The sequence below is a fragment of the Sus scrofa genome, chromosome 1 (assembly GCF_054392235.1).
Source record: "Sus scrofa isolate SSC_HxYL_T2T_F1_AM1 chromosome 1, Sscrofa_HxYL_maternal_Yorkshire_Landrace_v2.0, whole genome shotgun sequence".
NCBI classification, from domain to species: Eukaryota; Metazoa; Chordata; class Mammalia; order Artiodactyla; family Suidae; genus Sus; species Sus scrofa.
The window spans coordinates 271,731,261-271,753,831 of NC_139383.1; the positions used below are offsets into that span (position 1 = coordinate 271,731,261).

The 22,571-nt window shown below is 42.0% G+C and overlaps 1 protein-coding gene across 2 annotated transcripts; it reads right to left on the bottom strand.

The window, feature by feature from the left end:
* Positions 1-820: 820 nt before the first annotated feature.
* PSMD5 (proteasome 26S subunit, non-ATPase 5) lies at positions 821-22,418 on the bottom strand. 2 transcript variants are annotated; one of them, XR_014826202.1, is made up of 10 exons: positions 22,212-22,418; positions 18,039-18,183; positions 16,686-16,799; positions 15,851-15,979; positions 13,390-13,499; positions 10,703-10,845; positions 9,477-9,961; positions 5,280-6,132; positions 4,605-4,745; positions 821-1,611 (listed from the first exon to the last, which is right to left on the bottom strand). XR_014826202.1 is itself a non-coding variant. In XM_021068163.2 (10 exons), exons 1-10 carry the CDS (start codon positions 22,382-22,384, stop codon positions 1,354-1,356), a joined length of 1,515 nt encoding a protein of 504 aa, XP_020923822.1. In that variant the 5' UTR covers positions 22,385-22,418; the 3' UTR covers positions 821-1,353. The 2 variants fall into 2 exon arrangements, 1 of the variants encoding a protein (XP_020923822.1); XM_021068163.2 differs by having other exon boundaries at positions 5,280-5,389; positions 9,770-9,961.
* Between the last annotated feature and the right edge of the window lie 153 nt (positions 22,419-22,571).

Genomic DNA, 22,571 nt, shown 5'->3' on the forward strand with positions numbered 1-22,571 from the left:
TCTAGACGGTGAATTACACTTACAAGTTTTAGCTCCCAAGTATATTTAACTTAAATTTCACTAGTGTAAAGACTTGGATCTCTAATTTTTTTGTGAAACAATTTTCATCAAGTCCTGATTAGGCAGTGTTTTACAAACAGGATGCCACAAATACACATTTCATATTATGTATATTCTCTGAATTAGTTTCCAAGAGATGCCTAACAAAGTGCAACAAACTAGGTGGCATAAACCAACAGAAATATAGTGGCATTAGTAGGAAAATGGCCAGTATGGAAACATGGAAAAGGGGACTCAGAGGTACCAGAGATGGCAGAAGAGAGATGACTAATCTGGGGACAATAAAATTCCAGTCACCTGAGAATCATTTTGCTACAGAGAAGGGCTGGTTTATCAATGTCACCATGGCTCAAAAGAAACCTATCTCTACATGCTGAACTATCACACTGATAACAAATTCATGTAGAAACCTCTAGATTGGTAAAATGATTGCTCTGCCCTTTATTATTTTATTTTTTTGCTTTGCCCTAGACAGCTGAAAAATAGGAAAACAGGTGGGAACATTTTTTAATCAATGAAAAGAAAGTGCATCCTTTGCTAATCAGTATCCTGGTTTAGGCAGGGTGTCCCCTCCATTCTGACTCTGGTTTTCGGGAGTCAGTTTTCCCCTATCTGATCAACTCAATATTGACTTGATGAATCTCAAAAATCAAAAGCAAACCTTTCTGGTTTGGCACATTATCATTCCACCTCAGCCAAAACCAGAACAGAGTAAAAGGCATTGCTAAACAGCAAAAAAAGCATCAAGGAACACTAGAAATATTTTTAAGATTGTTTATTTTTAAAAGGAATAATAGTAACAAAAAATAAAAAAAAAACTTGTTAAAAGTACTTCTTATTATAGGGAACATAATTTTAAAATTGCATATTACTTGTTTTTCAAAGAAAATTTATATCCAAGACTTTGCAAGTGGAATCAGAAGGTGGAAAAGGACCAAGAAAAAAGCGATGAGAATTCACAAACAATTTTAGATGAAGTGGATTTTAAAATAATATAGTAAGTCCACAAAAATTTTCTGGGGGGAAAATAAAACTTCTTCCATCTTTTTGCAAGGACTAAGGCAGTCAAAGGAATCTGAGAACTGTCTGGTTCAATTATGATCAAGTTTGTCTGCTTTCCTGGTTTTACACTGAATTTCAATGTAGAAACACAACAAATGTTGATGGTAAGATTACATCAGATATTCCATGATAATTTTGGTGGTAGGGAAGTTTCTGTTTTGTAAAACACATATGGAGTCAAATGCCTCAGGAGAAATTTTGGTCAATAAATGGTCTAGACTCTAGAAGAAATCATTCTGCTCCTTCCACTGCTGTCGTGGAAATAGGTTTCACATAGTATGGACCTTCACTCAGGTAAGTTCTAAGCCTCAAATAATTTGGGTTACCAAAGATTTCTGCAATTGTCTTGGAATTGGCAAGCGCTTTTACCAGTTCATATTTGGCATCCTTTGAAGCTTTGTCATGCTCTACGGACCGGTCCATCACATATTCTACAAAACCTGGACTGTTAAACATAAGTTTCTGAGCCCAGGGTTGGTTTGCAATGGCCTGAAATAGAAAGAAGAAAGAATAATTCCTCTGAGTCTTAAGAAGATAAGTTTGTTAACAGGATAGCACAAACCTTAGAAGAAATATGGCAATATGAACTTTAAAAATGTTACTTTTTTTTTCTTTTTGCTCTTTATGGCCACACGTGTGGCATATGGAAGTTCCCAGGCTATGGGTCGAATTGGGGCTGCAGCTGCCATGCTATGCCATAGCCCCAGCAACACAAGCCATCTCTGTGACCTACACCAGAGCTCATGACAATGCCAGATCCCTAACCCACTGAGAAGAGCCAGGGATTCAACCACATCCTCCTGGATACTAGTTGAGTTCATTACTGCTGAGCCACAAAGGGAACTCCGAAAGTGTTAGTTTTTGCCTAAGTAAATTCCCTCCTGAAACTCTAACTTAATAATCAAAATATTAAAAAAAACTTTGTATACAAAGATGCTCATCACAGTATGAAAGGTACAGTATAAACCCTGAATAGCGGCCATATGGGTTAGTAAAATTATGGTACATAGCAATAAAAAGTTAAATAAATATTAAGAATAATGTTTAGGGAATTCCCTTGTGGCACAGTGAGTTAAAGAGCTGGTGTTGTCTGCAGCGGTTTGGGTCGCTGCTGTGGCACAGGTTTAATCCCTAGCCTGGGAACTTCCACATACTTTAGGTGCAGCCAAAAAAAAAAAAAAAAAAAAAAAAGTTTATAAAGAATAGGTAAATCTGTTATACAAAAAAAAAAAAAAAAAAAAACAGATCCAAATTATATACATGGTTGGAGTACCCATCATGGCTCAGTGGTTAATGAATCCGACTAGGAACCATGGGGTTGCGGGTTCCATCTCTGGCCTCGCTCAGTGGGTTAAGGATCTGGCGTTGCTGTGAGCCGTGGTATAGGTCGCAGACGCAGCTCAGATCCTGTGTTGCTGTGGCTCTGGTGTAGGCCGGTGGCTACAGTTCTGATTGGACCCCTAGCCTGGGAACCTCCATATGCCATGGGTGCAGCCCTAAAAAGACAAAAAAAAAAAGTGTATATATATACATGGTATAATTATAACAGTGGAAAAAATCCAATCAAAGACTAGTAAATACTACCCTAAACTGTCATACATGTGCATAAGAGGATATATTTAAGAATGTTCATTGTAGCATCATTTGTAATAGATACCATCTAAATCTTCACTTACTGGAGAATGACACACTATAGCCATACAATGAAATACTAATGACTTTCTCTCTTTTTTTTTTTTTGTCTTTATAGGGCAGCACCCACAGCATATGGAAGTTCCCAGGCTGGGGGTCAGATTGGAGATACAGCTGCTGTCCTACACCACAGCTCACAGCAACACCAGCTCCTTAACACACTGAAGGGGCCAGGGATCAAACCTGCATCCTCATGGATGCTAGTCGGGTTAGTTACTGCTGAGCCACAAGGAGAACTCCCTAGTGACTTTCTAATTGCCTCTTTTAGTTTAGATAAGTCTTAAAAACACAATGTTAAAGAGAAAAAGCAAATTGCGGAACGATATGAACAGCATACTATTTACACAATTTAAGAATATGTAAAATACTATAATTTTAAAATATAATACAACCATGAAAAAAAACTATAATTTAAGTATACATGCATAGGTAGTAAAAGCATAAAATCATGCGTGTGCTTATGAATCCTGAATTCATCACAGTGATTACATCCAGAGAGGGAGAAAAGGGAACTGGATTGGGCATGGGTAGCATGACTGTGTGTTTGAAATACTTCACCAATAAATAAGTAAATAAATAAATATTAACAAATACCAATACTAAAAGGAAATATACCAAACAGGTATATTCTACTTCTTGATCTTTTTCAAATTTAAAAATAATGAATAAGCAACTTATATGGTTCTTTTTTTTTTTTTTTTTTGCTTTTTTTTTGCTTTTCAGGGCCTCATCTGCAGCATATGGAGGTTTCCAGGCTAGGGGTCCAATTGGAGCTGTAGCCGCCGGCCTATACCACAGTCACAGCAATGCGAGACCTGAGCCATGTCTGTGACCTACACCACAGCTCAAGTCAACGCCGGATCCCTAACCCACTGAGCAAGGCCAGGGACCAAACTTGTAACCTCATGGCTCCTGGTCAGATTCATTTCCACTGCGCTACGATGGGAACTCCAATAGCAACTTATATAAATATTTTTGAAAATTTCACTCAAGGAGTTCCCGTTGCGGCACAGCAGAAACAAATCTGCCTAGTATCCATGGGGATGCAGGTTTGATCCCTGGCCTTGCCCAGTGGGTTGGGGATCTGGCATTGCTGTGAACTGTGGTGGAGGTCACAGATGTGGCTTGGATCCTGCATTGCTGTGGTTGTGTATGCTGGCAGCTATAGCTCTGATTCGACCCCCAGCCTGGGAACTTCCATATGCTGAGGATGTGGCCCTAAAAAGCAAAAAGAAAAAAGAAAATAAACTCAGCAAATCTTTGCTGAATGAATCAATAAATGCAAAGTATAAGAGCCAATATTGCTTAGCTCAACCTTGTGGGTTTTCGCAACACCTGCTGAAGAGATACCTCAGCTAGTTCTTGAAAAGTGAATGAGTGGTTAACAAGCAAAGCCAGGAAGTCAGGGAAGACTGTTGAATGGAAAGAGTACAGGAGGATGCAGAGATATGAAATGAGAAGTCTGGTATCACTAGAACATCCTATGCCAGAAAGGAAGGGCAGGAAATAAGGCTTGGGAAAACCTGGGCTAGGGACGTAAAGAATCCCGAATTAATTCTGGATTAATTAATTAATCCTGTTCAAACATATGCTGTAGCACCTAATTAATACCTTTTACTAATAAAATCTATCTACAAAGCTGTCTCCCTCATTAGTCTACACTAAGAGTAGAGGGCAGAAACTTCCTGTGCTCTTGTGTATCCCTAGGGCAAGGCAGAGGGACTGGCTCACTAAGTATTCAGGTACTGAGCTGGCAGAGGCCTAGAAAGGCTTGTGAAGAGAATGCTTACTGTAAACACTTTTAAGGCAGCACAGTGTAGTTCAGGGAAAGGTTGATTACTGATGCCACGGAAGAGCTCCAGCGGGTCCCGAGATAAAGAAGAAAACCAGGATTCTGTCATCCTCAGGAGGTCATCAGTCTGCTGTTCAGGCTACAGGACAGAAAAGGAAAATCTCAGGACACTAGAAAGTCAGGAAACCTGGATTCTGATCATACTCTGTCTTTAACTTGCTGTGTGGTCTCTGCCAAGCCTGAAGTGCTTCCCCCTAAACTCAGCCCAAACTGCCCCAGTTTTTTGCTTTTTTTGGGGGGGGGGGGTTGATTAAGCAATCTCTAGGGTGCTCTCCAGCTTTTTTGTTCATTTTTTGGCATGTGAAAGTTCCCAGGCCAAGGACTGAACCTGCACCGTAGAGATGACCGGAGTTACAGCAGTGACAATATTGGATCCTTAACCTGCAGAGACACCAGGGAACTCTCCTTTCCAGTTTTAACATTCTACGATTCCACTTTAACTTAAAAAATGTCACCAGTCATAAATGAGGGTTATCTTCTTTCACTACAAGTGAGAAAGATGGCGTTTTTTGGTCAACATTTATAGTAAGTTAACCAGTATTATGTTGATTCATACAGATTTCTTCTCCCCTACATATCCCTAAGTCCTTTATTAATTTCCCAGTCTACTTACTGGTAAATAAAAAAGAGAGGAAACTGCATCCAAACACCTAATTTTGAGCTCTGTTGAGGCATTCTTCGCTTGATATCCTATTTTCATGAGCAATCGTTCAAAGCGAGTTCCTTTGAAGAATAAGATTTTTTTTTATTGTGGTAAAACACACATAACGTAAAATTTACCACTTTAACCAGGTTTAAGCATACCACTCAGTACATTCACAATGTTGTGCAACCATCGCCACCATCCACCCCCAGAGGTTTTTCATCACCTCAAACTGAAACTCATTGTTCATTAACAATTCCCCTTTCCTCCTACCCCCGTCCCCTGGTAACCACCGTTCTACTTTATCTCTGTGAATTTAACTATTTTAGGTACCAAGTGGAATCATACAATATTTGTCCTTTTGTGTTTGGCTTATTTCACTTAGCACGATGTCTTTAAGGTTCTCCTATGTTATAGCACATATGAGAATTACATTCTTTTTTTTTGGTTTTTGTTTTTTTTGCTTTTTGGGGCTGTGCCCTTGGCACATGGAAGTTCCAAGCTAGAGATCAAATCAGAACTACAGCTGACGGCCTACATCACAGCCACAGCCACTCTGGATCTGAGCCTTGTCTGCGACCTACACCACAGCTCATGGCAACATCGGATCCTTTAACCCACTGAACGAGGCCAGGGATTGAACCCACCTCATGAATCCTAGTTGGGTTTGTTACCGCTAAGTCATAACAGGAACTCCCTACATTCTTTTTTTTTTTTTGTTGTTGTTGTTGTTGTTGTTGTTGTTGTTGCTATTTCTTGGGCCGCTCCCGCGGCATATGGAAGTTCCCAGGCTAGGGGTTGAATCGGAGCTGTAGCCACCGGCCTACGCCAGAGCCACAGCAATGCGGGATCCGAGCCGCGTCTGCAACCTACACCACAGCTCACGGCAATGCCGGATCGTTAACCCACTGAGCAAGGGCAGGGACCAAACCCGCAACCTCATGGTTCCTAGTCGGATTCGTTAACCACTGCGCCACGACGGGAACGCCCATTCTTTTTTTTTAAAGACTAAATAACATTCCTCTGGATGTATACACTACATTTTGTTTATCCATTCACTCATCAATGAACACTTGGGTTTGTTTCTACCCTTTTTGGTTATGGTGAATAATGCTATTAATGAACACAGGTGTACAAGTATCTATTTAAGTCCCTGCTTTCCACTCTTTTGGGTATATACCCAGAAGTGGAACTGCTGGATCACATGATAATTCTGTTTAATTTTTTGAGGAACCACCATAATGTTTCCACATTACCACCAGATACGCACAAGAGCTCTAATTTCTCACATCTTCTCAACATATGTTATTTTCTTTTTTTTTTGGCTTTTGTCTTTTTAGGGCCACACCTGTGGTATATGGAGGTTCCCAGGTAGGGGTCTAATCAGAGCTGTTGCTGCCGGCTGGCCAATGCCAGATCCGAGCCATGTCTGCGACCTATACCATAGCTCATAAGCAACACCTGATCCTTAACCCACTGAGCAAGGCCAGGGATCGAACACGAAACCTCATGGTTCCTAGTATGACTTGTTTCCCTGTGCCATCACGGGAACTCCTGTTATTTTCTTTTTTTTTTTTTTTTTGTCTTTTTGCCATTTCTTGGGCCGCTCCCGCGGCATATGGAGGTTCTTAGGCTAGGGGTCTAATCGGCCAGCCTACGCCACAGCCACAGCAACGAGGGATCCGAGCCGCGTCTGCAACCTACACCACAGCTCACGGCAACGCCAGATCCCTTAACCCACTGAGCAAGGGCAGGGATCGAACTCGCAACCTCATGGTTCCTAGTCGGATTCGTTAACCACTGCGCCACAACGGGAACTCCTATTGTCTTTTTTTACGATTGTTTTTTTCAGCTGCACCTGTGGCATATGGAAGATCCCAGGCTAGAGGTTGAATTCCAACTGCAGCTGCTGAACTATGCCACAGCCACAGCAATGCAGGATCCTAGCTGCAACTGAGACCTACGCCACAGCTTGTGGTATCACTGGATTCTTAACCCACTGAGTGAGGTCAGGGATCAAACCCATATCCTCATAGACACTATGTTGGGTTCTTAATCCCCTGAGCCACAACAGAAACTCCTATTTTCTGATTTTTTTTTTTTTTTTTTTAGGGAAGCATCAGTGGCATATGGAGGGTACCAGGCTAGGGGTCCAATTCGAGCTATAGCTGCCAGCCTATATCACAGCCACAGCAACACAGGATCCTTAACCCACTGAGCAAGGCCAGGGATCGAATCTGTATTCTTATGGATGCTAGTCAGATTTCTTAACCACTGAGCCACGATGGAAACTCCCATATTTTCTGTTTTTTTTTTTTTTTTTTTTTTTAAATAATCGCCATCCTAATGGATGTTAAGTGAACAATGAGATTTTTAAAAGTACACTTTCATACACTATGACTGCTACCAACCTAAGCCAACATGAAATTAAACATGTACTCAGAGACCATGACACATTCATATGCAATACAAGACATATAAATTAAAGTGTACAGGATTTGGAATAAAAGGACCTGGATCTGAGTAGCAGTTGCTCCACAGTTTGAAAAATGATCTTAGAAAATTTTCTTCACTTCTCTGAGTTTCAGCTACCTTATCAGTAAAATGAGAATGACAATAGTATGTTATGTGCAGGATTGTAAAGGGATTTTATGTCACAGGTAAAAGCACCTAGAAAAGCACATACAACTTGAATACCAGCTGTGATACACAATAGCATAATAATTTTCAACGAATACTTCACAAGGGTTTTAACCTTGCTGTACATTATTTTTTGTGTAGAAATCATAGTACTTGCAAGATACTCAAGGATGTGCCACAGTGCCAAGTATCAATCTTTTTTTTCTGGCTTTTTAGGGCTGCACCCATGGCATATGAAGTTCTCAAGTTAGAGGCTGAATTGGAGCTGTAGCTGCTGGCCTACAGCAATGCCAAAGGAACGTGGGACCTGAGCAGTGTCTGCAACCACAGTTCACAGCAATGCTGGATCCCAGACCCACTGAGAGAGGCTAGAGATTGAACCCACATCCTCGTGGATACTAGTGGATTTGCTTCTACTGTGTCACAATGGGAACTCTTCAATCTTTTTAAAATTTTATTTTGATTCTTTTCTTCTTCTTTTTTTTTGCTTTTTAGGGCTGCACCTGCGGCATATGGAGGTTCCTAGACTAGGAGTCTAATCAAAGCTATATGCCAGCCTACACCAGAGCCACAGCAACATCAGATCTGAGCTGCCTCTTCGACCTACACCACAGCTCATGGCAACGATGGATCCTTAACCCACTGAGGGAGGCCAGGGATGGAACCTGCAACCTCATGATTCCCAGTCAGATTTGTTTCCGCTGCATCACAACAGGGGGAACTCCCTAATTTTATTTTAATAGTAAAGTTGATTTACAATGTTCTGTCAATTCCAAGTATCAAACTTACACAAAATCTTGTAACAAATTTTTGTTTTCCTTCCTTGACATTGCAAATATATAAAACAAATGTCTTGGGAGTTCCCATTGTGGCTCAGCAGTAATGAACCTGACTGGTATCCATGAGGATGCTAGTTTGATCCCTGGCCTTGCTCAGTGGGTTAAGGATCAGGCACTGTGAGCTGTGGTGTAGGTCACAGATGAGGCTCAGATCCTGTGTTGCTGTGGCTGTGGCACAGGCTGGCAGCTGCAGCTCCAATTTGGCCCCTAGCCTGGGAACTTCCATATACCAAGAGTGTGGCCCTAAAAAAAATAAAAAATAAAAATAAAATACGTCTTTTCATTAAATATTCACAACCACTGAGAAGCAGTTGTTATACTCTTTTTATAAATGAGGAAAATGAAGCCTAGAGTAGTGAAGTTCAAAAAACTAAGTCAGTGTTAGAACTGGGACATGAATCCAGGTCTTTCTGACTCCAGACTACGGTCTTTGTACCAAGAATACTATATACAGAAGATGCGGAGGGGAAAGAGTGTTTGGTACAGTCAAGTTAAAAAAAAATTCAGTAATAATTATGAGACTATGTATTTACTTATTTTTTGATTTTTAGGGCCGTACCTGTGGCAAAAGGAAGTTCCCAGGCTAGGGGTCAAATTGTAGATATAGTTGCTGGCCTATGCCATAACCATAGGATGTGAGCAGCATCTGCCTACACCACACCACACCACAGCTACACCACAATGTGACCTACACCAGAGCTCACGGCAATGCGGGATCCTTAACCCACTGAAGCGAGACCAGGGATCGAACCTGTAACCTCATAGATACTAGTTGGGTTCGTAACCCAATGAGCCACAACGAGAACTCTGAGACTTTTTGGGGGAGTTAAAAGGGGTTAGTACACGGTCATGGTAAAAAGACTGCCATCTGTAAAAGTAGTTTCTACCATGCAGTTAATGTAACAGCAAATGAATTTACATGATGAATCCTTGTCAAAAATTGAGACATCCCTAAGGAAAGCCAAAACAAGTCATACCAACCTGTTTTCTGTAAAACCTGTTTTCCTTCAACATTGGATCCCAGGATTCCAATCGTGTCCACTGCTACACCAATCATGGTGGGGTCCTGACTTTCTGTCATTTCAAAGACTTTCTCCACAAAGACAGGATAACGCTCACAGATTTGTTGAGGACTATCCATGATAGCCAGGTTTCCAAAAAACTTCACAAATCCTAAAGATATTTACAATAATATATTTTAATAGATGAAGAAGACAGCATCAATTGTGGGCCCTAGGCTTTCGTGGGACAGTAAGAAATTACAGGCCAGAAAGAGGAGAAAGATTATGATACTGTGTTGCCTGGAAATCAGAGAGAGCATAATGAGACCTGTAATGTGTGCCCCTGAGGGAATAGAAGCCCCAGGGTGTCAATGGAGCTGGGTCCAAATACTGAAGCATTGTCATAGGCAAGAGGGAGAACAAAAAACAAGGACCAGTGGATACAAATGATAGGGAGGGAAGTTTGGAGTCATTATCAAGAAAAAAATTTTAAATAGAGAGGTTCATTAATGAAATAAGCAAGGCTACCCAGGGAAGGGATTGATCTATTTCTGGAAGTGCTGAAAAGCAAACAAACAATTAATCATGTCCCAAAATAGAATGGCTAAAATAATTCCACATTAGATAAAGATTCTAACTTCAGAGACTTGATGAATCTCTGCAATATACTATAAATGTTATTACTAGTAGTTTTATTTTTCTTTCTTTTGGCTGAGGTTTGGCAATATTTCCAGAAAATCAGAATCAACAGTGCCTGGCTCTCAAGAGCAAAAGATTCCACCTCATCAAAGGGCGATGGGTCATCCTCTCAAGGGAATGAGCTCTAAAGAAAACAATCCCTGGCCTTTCCTGTCAGAGGTAACTCAGAAACAAAACACACACTACCATTTCCACAAGCATCAATACTTCTTACCTGGCAAATAGAAGCTAGAGAAAGGGTCTGAATCCGCCCCAACAATTATATTAGAAATCTGGTCAATGACTCCTTCTTGAGCAAGGTACTGTCGTCCATGATGAGTATATGCCAGTGATGTCACCATCTCTATACAGGTGGCTCTGAAATGCCAAGGTTTTGCAAATGATTAGCTTAGTTCATAAACTACTTTCACACAGGCTATCTTATTTAATTCTTCCCACCAATGTGAAAGGCCAATGATCCTGGCTGTACTTTTCGGATGAGGATACAAGAATGAGAAAACTGTGAGTTGTCCAGAATCACGTTGTTTTTACGAGGCAGAGTTAAGACTTAAATCAAGACCTTCTGGAGTTCCCGTCGTGGCACAGTGGAAACAAACCTACTAGGAACCATCAGGTTGCGGGTTTGACCCCTGGCCTCGCTCAGTGGGTTAAGGATCTGGTGTTGCTGTGAGCTGTGGTGTAGGTCGCAGACGAAGCTCAGATCTGGCGTGGCTGTGGCTGTGGTGGAGGCCAGCAGCTATAGCTCTGATTGGACCCCCTAGTCTGGGAACCTCCATATGCTGAGAGTGCAGCCCCCCCAAAAAAAAACAAAACAAAAAAAACCCAAGTCCTTCTGGCCAGAGGCCCACTATTGTTACCACCATAATGTAGCGACTTCCTCAAAGTTTTTAAACTTTGCTTTTATCTTGAAATGTCAAACATATACAAAAGTAAAGAGAGCAGTACAGTGAGCCCCATGTACCCATAATCCTGATTATACAGCCATCGAAATTTTACTTCACTTATTTCAATTTTTCCTCCCTTTTTTGCTGAGTTATCTTAGATCAAATTCTAGTCATCTTGCCATTTACCTCTGCATACTTCAGTATGCATCACTAAAAAACATGAATATTTTCTCACACAATTATAATGCCTTTACCACATTTTTTTTTTTTTTTTTTTTGCTTATTTTAGGGCTACACCTGAGGAGGCATAAGAAGGTTCCCAGGCTAGGGATCAAATTGGAGCCACAGCTGCCAGCCTATGCCACAGACACAGCAACGTCAGATCCGAGCCACATCTGCGACCTACACCACAGCTCACAGCAATGCTGGATCCCTAATCCACTGAGCGAGGCCAGGGATCAAACCTGCAACCTCATGGTTCCTAGTCGGATTTGTTTCTGCTGCACCGTGATGGGAACTCCTACCACATTTTAAAAATAATTCTTTGGCATTAGCCAATACCTAACCGTGACCAAATTTCCCCAATTAACTAAAAAAAAAGTATTTTTATAGTTGATCCTAAGGTATTTTAACTATTTGCAAAGATTTTTTTTCTGTTACAAAGCTAAGGAAATTTAACAAAATAATTTTTTATTAGAGTAATATGAAACAATGTAACCCAAATGCTTTTAGCCAGTGCAACTGGTAACTGGTTTACGTTTGTGAGTTTAACAAGTTCAGTCACATTTAAAGAACACAGGACGGGAGTTCTCTTGTGGTTCAGTGAGTTAAGGATCCGGTGTTGTCACAGCAGTGCCTCGGGTCACTGCTGTGGTGCAGGTTTGATCCCTGGCCCAGGGAACTTCCATATGCTGCCATGTGGCTAAAAAAGAAAAAAATATAAAAAATAAAGAACACAGGACAATCAGAAAATCATTTAAGACACAGAAAACAAAATTCTATGTATACAAAGATAACTTTTAGGACAACAAAATACTTGAAACAAACCAAGCGTTCAACAGTGAGAGTGTATTAGTAAATTGTGGATCATCTACAAGGAACCACTTGGCAGATACTAAAGGGGATTTAGGGAGCAGGGGGCTGGGAGTAAAGATACTGAAATTAACATTTCCTTGAGAACCTATTTGTACTGCTCTCCATGGTCAATTCACTTAATCTTCATATTATCGTCTTTATAGTCATTGTTACCCTTAGGAGATGAGGAGACAGGTGCAGAAAGGTTTGTCTGAGGTCAAGCAGCTACTAAGCAGTAGAGATGCAAGCCCAAGTCTCATTCATTTTCAAAAGTCCGTGTTTCTATCATGCCATTGTGCTATTATTTAACGTCAAAAAATGAATATGTTTACATGTTAGTTAATACATACGGCAGTAGCCATGTGATTGGCAAATTTTATTTATTTATTTGTTTATTTTCTGTCTTTTTCCCTTTTCTAGGGCCGCTCCCATGGCACATGGAGGTTCCCAGGCTAGGGGTCTAACTGGCACTGTAGCCACCGGCCTACACGAGAGCCACAGCAACGCCAGATCTGAGCTGAGTCTGTGACCTACACCACAGCTCACAGCAACGCTGGATTTTTAACCCACTGACCAAGGCCAGGGATCGAACTTACAACCTCATCGTTCACCACCTCATCGTTCCTAGATGGATTCGTTAACCACAGCGCCACGATGGGAACTCCGTGATTGGCAAATTTTAAAGAGCCCATGTGCCTAAGGACAGGGAACACAGTTACTCAAAAGAAGCTGAATTGTCATATAGGGCTTTGCTAAGTTCAGGATGCTGTCACTGTGTAAGCTGAGCAATGTTGTAAAGGCCCCTTCTTCAGGACACGCATCAGTCATGAGATGGCAACCAGGGCACAGGCTCCATTAGGGAAGATCACACTTAAGTCCCAAGATGGTCCTCTGGCCTTCAAAAGAAGATAATTTGCTTTAAGAACTCTCTCCATCAACATACCTGACCAGCACATCCTCACCGGTCAGTTCTCGGAGGAGCTGTGTTACCAATCCACTGGTGGTACAGTAGTTTAAAGATTCTGGTGACACGGAGGAAATCTCCACAATTAGCTGGAAGAAAAGAACAGAGAAAGCAACAAGGTCAAATCAGCCAAAACTTGTTTGATGTCATTTTAAGTTAAATGCAAGGACTAGGTTGGCTCAGTGGTTAACGAATCCGACTAGAAACCATGAGGTTGCGGGTTCAATCCCTGGCCTTCCTCAGTGGGTTAAGGATCTGGTGTTGCCATGAGCTGTGGTGTAGGTCGCAGATGTGGCTCGGATCCTGCATTGCTGTGGCTCTGGCGTAGGCCGGCAGCTACAGCTCCGATTAGACCCCTAGCCTGGGAACCTCCATATGCCTCGGGAGTGGCCCAAGAAATGGCAAAAAAAAAAAAAAAAAAAGACAAAAAAAAATGCAAGGACTAGGTACTTTATATAATTGAATTTTTAAAAACCCATTATTTGTCTCCACAAGTAGGAAGATTCATTCAACACACAAGAAATTACTCTAAGAGTTCCTGTCATGGCTCAGTGGTTAATGAATCCGACCAGGAACCAAGAGGTTGCGGGTTCGATCCCTGCCCTTGCTCAGTGGGTTAAGGGATCCGGCGTTACCATGAGCTGTGGTGTAGGTTGAAGACTCGGCTCAGATCCCGTGTTGCTGTGGCTCTGGCGTAGGCTGGCGACTATAGCTCCGATTCGACCCCTAGCCTGGGAACCTCCATATGCCGTGGGAGCAGCCCTAGAAAAGGGAAAAAGAGCAAAAAAAAAAAAAAAAAAAAAGAGAGAAATTAGCACAGAATACTCCTTTTTTTTGGCTTGTTTTTTTAAGGGCCAAACCCTAGGCATATGGAGGTTCCCAGGCTAGGGCTCCAATTGGAGCCTACACCACAGCCACAGCAACGTGGGATCTGAGCTGTGTCTGCGACCTACACCACAGCTCATGGCAACACCAGATCCTTAACCCACTGAGCGAGGCCAGGGATGGAACCTGCATCCTCATGGATACTAGTCGGATTTGTTTCTGCTGCACTACAATGGGAATTCCCAGATTTTGATTTTTCAAAAGATCATTCTGACTGCATGTGACGACAGCTAGCAGCGACAAAAATGGATGAGATTGGACCAATGTGGATGCAAATACAGTCTTCCAGGTGAGAAACACTGGTAGCTTAGATTACGGTGGTGGTGACTATGTCAAAGAAGAGAAATGCACGAGTTTAAGTAAAACTAACTGAATGGATATGAAGCAGGGAGAACATGGCCTTATAGACAATGAGCTGGAGGTCCAATATCCAGCCATCTGGACTGTGAGACGGCGTCAGTTTGTTGCTGCTGTTTTCTATTAGGGGCATGAGGTAGGTGGGCAAGATCAGGAGTTTGATTTGAACATGAGCATGAGCGTCCTACAGAAAGCAGTTTACTTGAATGTCTGCGCTCAGAAGAGAGGTCATAGGTTTACATGTGAGAGTCATTGCCATTCCAGGTGGGAAGTGAAACCACAGCATGAACACAACTGCCTAGGAGTGAATATAGAGCACAGTGAGAACAGGGCTTGGGATTCTGCATTCACAAATTCCAACAATTAAAAGTTCAGCAGAGGCTAAGGAGCCAGGAGACGGAGAAACAGCTAGAAAAGCAGAAGGAAAACCAAGACAGGGTAATATTAAGGCATGCAAAGTCAGAAAGTGTTCTGGAGAGGGAGACAGACTGTAGAAGGTCCCCCCCCGCCGCCTTTTTCTTTTGTCTTTTTGCTATTTCTTGGGCTGCTCCCGCGGCACATGGAGGTTCCCAGGCTAGGGGTCAAATCGGAGCTGTAGCCACAGGCCTACGCCAGAGCCACAGCAACTCGGGATCCGAGCTGCGTCTGCAACCTACACCACAGCTCATGGCAACGCCGGATCGTTAACCCACTGAGCAAGGGCAGGGACCGAACCCGCAACCTCATGGTTCCTAGTCGGATTCGTTAACCACTGTGCCACGACAGGAACTCCAGAAGGTCCCTTTTGAATATGCAGCCTACTAACTGCGTGGTCTTGGGTTAATGACTCCATCAATAGCGAGATTAATGACAATGAAGTACAGGGTTTACTGTGAGAATTGAAGGTACTTATGTGAGGATTTAGCGCACTGCTCAGTACACAGCTTCTTCTTACCACCACCACTACAGCTAATTTTTTCAAAGTCTAGTTTCAGCGGTATCGCCTCTATTACAGAACTTAGAGTGTAGTATAAATATTTTTTATATGACCATCTCATATACTAGGTTGGGAGTTCATCCCTACACCCTGGGCACCTAGGATAGACCCTAACAGATTATATACTCAATAAATACAGGATACATGAGCCATTCTGCCTTCTAATCTAAGCGTTGCTGCATTTTGAATTACAGGCACCAGAAAGTATGCTTTCAGTCTTACCTCATACACCCTGTATCGAACAATGTCATTTGTCTTCATCACACTTTTCAAATCATCTAGCAGATTACTTTCGAACAAAGCCTCCAGTCCAGCTTGGGTCAGTGAAATTCTTGACAGGGATTTAATGGCCTGATAAGGAAAGAAAATAATTTAAGTCATAAAAATATAGAATTGTATTTTCTACTTTATAAGATTGAGGTGAGCTCCCATCGTGGCTCAGCAGAAACGAATCTGACTAGTAACCATGAGGATGCAGGTTCGATCCCTGGCCTCACTCAGTTGAAGATCTGGGGTTGCCATGAGCTATGGTGTAGGTCGAAGATGAGGCTCAGATCCTGTGTTGCTGTGGCTGAGGCATAGGCTGGGAGCTACAGCTCCAACTCGACCCCTAGCCTGGGAACCTCCATATGCCACAGGTACAGCCCTAAAAAGACAAAAAGAAAAAAAAAAAAAAAAAAAAAAAAAAAGATTGAGGTGAAAATTAGTGGATGGAATGCATCTTACCCAATGAGCATTCACTACATTTCAGCTATTCTTTATAACTGGAAAAGATACAGAGTATTCCCAACAGAAAACAGAAAAAAGCTTCTTATCAAGAAACCCAATGTAAGCCCTATGATGGATAATTTAGCTATGGATTTCTAGAAAATAGAAGAGATTCACTAGTATTAATTTGACATCATTTATTTATTCATTTGATACCATCTTTCTGAGGTTGCAAATTCAATGACACAAATCATCCATTCTAAACCTTTACCTCTCAATCCAGAAGGCCTTTCTCTGTCTTTTAAAACACTAATGTCTCTGCATGTTTAGGCTGATGGTTGTGACTCACCGCTTTAGCTACAGACAGATTCTCTCCACCAATACAATAAACGATTTGTTTTAGTAATTCAGCATTATTTAGAATCTCAGTAACAGCATCAGAATTGTCAACAATTCTTCCAACCTGAAAAGAAAACAACAATCAGAACTACTCTTCCAATGTTGGGCAACATGGGAACACATGGTGGTCAAATTTCCTTAGTTATTTCACGAGTTACTGCTTACGGCTACAAGATGAGCCATTAAAAATTCCAAATGATCCAAATTCATTAAAGTCAAATATACAGATGATAGTCACATCTTTGAAAGCAGAGGGAAAAAAAAGGTGAATAAAGAGTTGAGACATCTTAGCGAGTGAAAACAATACAAATCCTAGTTCTACCATTTTCAGTTGTGTTGATCTTGGGCAAATTAAATAACTTCTTTGAACCCAATCTTTTGTTTGTAAAATGGAAATACTTAATTACTGTCCTACATAGTAATGAAGATTAAATGGGACTAGATAGGTAAAGAGCCTCCTACAGACTTTTGCACATAAATGGTCAAAAAATAAGTTGATACTTTCCCTCCTTTCTTTTTTCTCTTTAGGGCTGCACCCTCGACATATAGAAGTTCCCAGGTTAGGGGTCAAATTGGAGCTGCAGCTGCTGGCCTAAACCACAGCCACATCAACTCGAGATCTGAGCTGCATCTTCAATCTACGCCACGGCTCATGGCAATGCTGGATCCTTAAGCCACTGAGGAAGGCCAGGGAACAAACTGGCGTCTTTATGGGTATTAGCTGGATTTTCAACCTCTTGAGCCACATCAGGAATTCCTCCCTCTTTCTTAAACAAACAATTCAGAGAAGAGGAAAAACAGTAGTTGAACATCTTTTGGATAAGTAACTGCTCATCTTCTGTCACTTCAGGATAGTCCTCAACAGCAGCTCTCTACCCAAATTATAGCATGTTAGGTTACCAGGGTAGTAAGAGTTACTGTCTTAATTTGTTGGCATAGTGACCTTTATAATAGTACTTTGTCCATCACACTATAATAAGACTTAACATGGTAAGCTTTTGCTCTGGACCAAGGGCTCACTGAAGGAAAGAAACAGTAGCTCTAACAGCATATGGTACAATACCTGGTAAAAGAAACTCAGTAGTTGATGAATCAATGATTCAGATGGTACTGAGTGGAACTTCTTACTTTAGCTTGTGGTTATAGTTAGGCATGCACACTAGAACAGACTAGACACTCCCTAGGGATAGAGAGAGCACATGTTTTCTTCCCCTCTGTTTTTGGCACCCAGCACAGAGTCTTGCCCAGGGCAGATGGTTAATAAACGTCAATTCCCTTATGATGTACTAGTAAAATTTCCTACCTGGGACAGAGTGAGGATTTTTACAGAATCATTGGTATGAGTAAGTCCCCTCTGCAGGTCAACCTTGAGGTTCCGAGCCACGTGAACTGGCTCTAAAGCTTGAAGCAATCTCTCCAGGATGGATACACACAAAGTAGTCTGTTCCCTAAAGGAGACACCAGAGATGTCATCAGTTCATGTCCTACTAGGTAAGAAGTAACAACCTACTAATATCTGATACCTGGCTCAATGAGGCTCTCCACACAGACCTCCTTTCAAAACACCAGCTTCTACCAATTTATTCAACATTTATTCAGTACCTGTTATGTACCACGCCTATGCTGGGCTACAAATCAGAATAAGATATATTCTCCAGTCTCAAGGAGCTCAGATTAGTGGAAGACACAGAAAAATAAAAAGACAGGGTTCAGAGAAGGCTTCCCAGAGGGATAACACCTGAGCTAAACTTTAGGAAAAAGTGAGCGTTATCTAATTGAAGAAATACGTTCCAAGTCGAGGGTATACTAGTAAATGAAAGTCACAGAGAAATGAGACAATATCATGCCTTCGAGGTACCAAAAGTTGCTTGGTATGATGCGGAGGGAGAGAAGTGGGGAGAAGGATGAATGATAAGAAACGAAATAGGAGTTCCCGTTGTGGCTTAGTGGCAATGGCCCAACTAGTATCCATGAGGACATGGGTTTGATCCATGGCCTTGCTCAGTGGGTTAATAAGGATCTGGCATTGCTGTGAGCTGTGGTGTAGGTTGCAGATGCAGTTCAGATCCTGTGTTGCTGTGGCTGTGGCACAGGCCGGCAGCTGTAGCTCTGATTCCATCCCTAGCCTGGGAACTTCACACCACATAGATAAACCTTTAATAATGCTGTGTGAAATAAACCAAACAAAAGAGTATATAGTATGTGACACCTTTTGTGGGAAGGGGAGGCTGTGCCTGAAGCATGTAGAAATGCCCAGGCCAGGGATTGAACCTGTGCCACAGCAGTGATTTGGGCCACTGCAATGACAATGTCAGACTCTTCACCCACTGTGCCAGAAGGGAACTCCCATCACCATTTATGTAAAAATACATATATATATATTTATAAAAATATAATATTTTTAATATTTCATAGTTATAAAAATATATATTTATGTATTATAAATATATATATAAAGAGGCAAACTCATATATAGGATAGGAAGCAAAACAGCAGTTGCCTGGCTGAGGCAGAAAGGGACTCATGAAGGGGCACAAGAAACTTCTGGGGGTGAGAGACATTTTTGCTTCTTTGATTATGGTGATGGTTTTGTGGTATATACATGCCAAAACTTGTCAAACTGTATTTTACTACGTGCAGTTTATTTTGGTAAATTATGTATCAATAAAGTGTTTTTTTGTTTGTTTGGGTTTTTTTGCTTTTTAGGGCCAAAGCATATGGAAGGTCCCAGGTTAGGGGTCTAATTGGAGCTACAGCTGCTGGCCTACACCACAGCCACGGCAATAAGGGATCTGAGCCCCATCTGCCACCTACACCACAGCTCAGGGCAACAACAGATCCCCAACCCACTGGGCAAGGCTAGGGATCGAACCTGCATCCTCATGGATACTAGTCGGATTCATTTCTGCTGCACCACAACAGGAACTCCCAATAATTTTTTTCTCTTTAAAGCAATAGTAGGTTAAACTGTACAATGCACAGATACAGGGTCACATGTGGCCCTCTGAAATCAAGAAACCAAAGAATTAATAACATACAGTCTTGTTAGCCTTTTATGTTTAAGGAAGTAATCTTAGGACTTACTTTCCCTCACAAAAATTCCAGTCAAGTCTAGATTTATAACTATCAGCAAAGATCCAGAGTTCCCGCTGTGGCACAACGGGACTGGTGGCATCTTGGGAGTACTGGGATGCACGTTTGATCCTTGGCCCAGCACAGTGGGTTAAGGATCCGGTGTTGCCACAGCTGTGGCTTATGTTGCAACTAAAGCTTGGATCTGATCCCTGGCCTGGCCTAGCCCAGGAACTCCATATACCAAACAAACAAACAAAAAAACCCAAAAAACAAAACCCAAACCCCAAACCAACATATAAACCTGTGTGATTTAATCAGGAAAATAGTATATTGCCAATCCACTATCCAGAGAATGAATGTTCCCACAAATCGTAATTAGTAGCTATGACGTGCTGAGTTCTGAATAACTTTATCTTTAAATTTCCATTAAAATTGTTTCCTAGAGCACTGCTCCTCCATTCAATAAACCACCTATCCCATGAAACTTTGTCTTCAAACTCCCCTAAATTTCTGTTCCTATTGCAACTCTGGTATTAACTTATGTTGTGGTCACTGAAACTCTCTTCATCTTTAATATAAAGTGATTGGACTAGGTGGGCTCTCTAAAATTCATGAGTTTAATGTCTCATTTGCCATATATTGTATTATGTGCTACACCTTAGGAAGCATGCAGAGATGAACAAAATATTCTTTGCCTTCAAAGAATTTACAGATTAGAAACAAACACATATGGAATTATAACATAAAGCGATACTGTCAAATATCATTAATAGAAGTTAACAGATCTGGAGATCCGTGGCCAGTCCCTTGCCAACTGTAGTGACTGAGAAAGCCTTTTTGGATGAGGTGGTAATTCACCTGGGCCTTAAAGGATGGACAGATTTGGAGAGAGGGTGAGGCATTTCAGTTAGAAGGACTGGTGTGAACAAAGTTAGGAAAGTGCCAAGTCATGCTCAAGGGAAAGTAAGTATTGCCACGCGGTAGCTGGAGCAGATGAAATGTGTAGAGTGGAGAAAAAGGATGAGGCTGGAAAAGTAGGGTGGAAACATATTGTAAGGTCCAAATGCCAGACTAACAAGTCATGATTTTACACTGGAGTCAATGGGAAACCATGGAAAAGATGTGAGCCAAACGACCTGGGCAGTTCACTGTGGTTGCAATGTGGGAAGGACACACTAGAAAAGGAAGCTCAGAGGTAATGAATGAGAAGTCAGACTAATGCAACAGACCTAACAAAAGGGAGAAAATGAGGGCCTGAATTAAAATGGACAGAGACATTGCACAGGCAGACTTGAATGTTAACTAAGAGAAATTAACAGAGGGAGAACACATATGAAAAGGGAGGACTTTTAGAAGGTCAGAGCCAAGAAAACCCTCTGAAATCACCCAGTGTTGATCCAGTGCTTCATTCTCTTCCAGAAGAAAAGCTTCTTTTACAATTTCTGGATCACAAACATTTCAAAAGTCTTTTAAGTTATCAGATGATCAAATACAAAGTGTTTAAAATCAAACACTACAGATGTACATAAAATGAAAATAGTTGCCAACCTACCATTCAAAGTTGCACTTGTATGTTAATAGTTTCAGATACTCTTAATGTTACACTGGCCTGTGTTCACATGGGTGTAGGAGGGTTGTAACCGCCCCCACCCCCCCTTTTTGGCTGCACCTTCCGGCATTCAGAAGTTACCAGACCAGGAATCAAACCTGTGCCACAGGAGTAACTAGAGCCAATGCAGTGACAATGTGGAATCCCTAACCTGCTGAGCCACCAGGAAACTCCTGTAATCCTTTTCTAAAATTACACATAATGAGATCATAAAGGCTTCAATTTTCTTCTTTTTATTCAGCAACATATATTAGAGATCTTTCCATGTCCACATACTGGATCTGCCTCAGTTTTTCTAATAGCTTCATAGCATTACATAGTCACGTATCATCAATTTAAGAATCCCCTTTTATTGGATATTCAGGTTGTTCCTAGGTTTTTTTTTTGTTTTGCTGTCACCTTCTATCATGAAAGTACATTTTGTGTGCGAGCATACCTCTACGTTAAATTTCTATAACAGGAATTACTGGATCAAAAGGTATGAGTTTAAAATATTGATGGATCCGGTCAAATTGCCAGGATAGTACCCCTTCTTAAGAGGAGGAGAAAAGTCAAGGACTTCGATATAGGATTGTGGAGTCCTCCCTGGCAAGCGACTGCCAGGGGCACACCTCAGAGCCTGGACTTGAACACTGTCTTTCGCTTTTCAGCCCAGAATCCTCCCCTCTCTGAAATTTCAGCTAAATTCAACCTTCTCTGAGACTGGGAAAAGCCTCCCCCGCTACCACGCCATCCCTGTCTCCATAACTGGGGGTGTCACTCTCCCCTTCTCAAGTAGAAGGATCCTCTCACCGATGGTTCTCGTTGAGCAGGGAGAAAAGCGGACCGAGGTGCAGTTCCGCAGCATGCTCACGGAGCTCGCTGAGTGGCACCGACTGCAGCACCGATTGCAGAGCGCGCAGCTCCTCCAGCGGCGCCTCCAGCCGCGACACCTCCCTCAGGAGCGCCAGCACCTGGGCCGCCATCTTGCCCCCTCCCGCCTATGTGCCGGCCCTCTTCCCGGCGCATTTTCCCGAACCTCGCGAGATCCGCCTGGCGCAGCCTCTGTTCCCTGAGTTTTGGCAGGACTGGGACCAGCCAGGGCGAGCCAATAGCATTTCAGAGTTGGCGGCCGCGCGCGCTCAGGGGCTGCTAAGCCTCGCGAGACCAGGA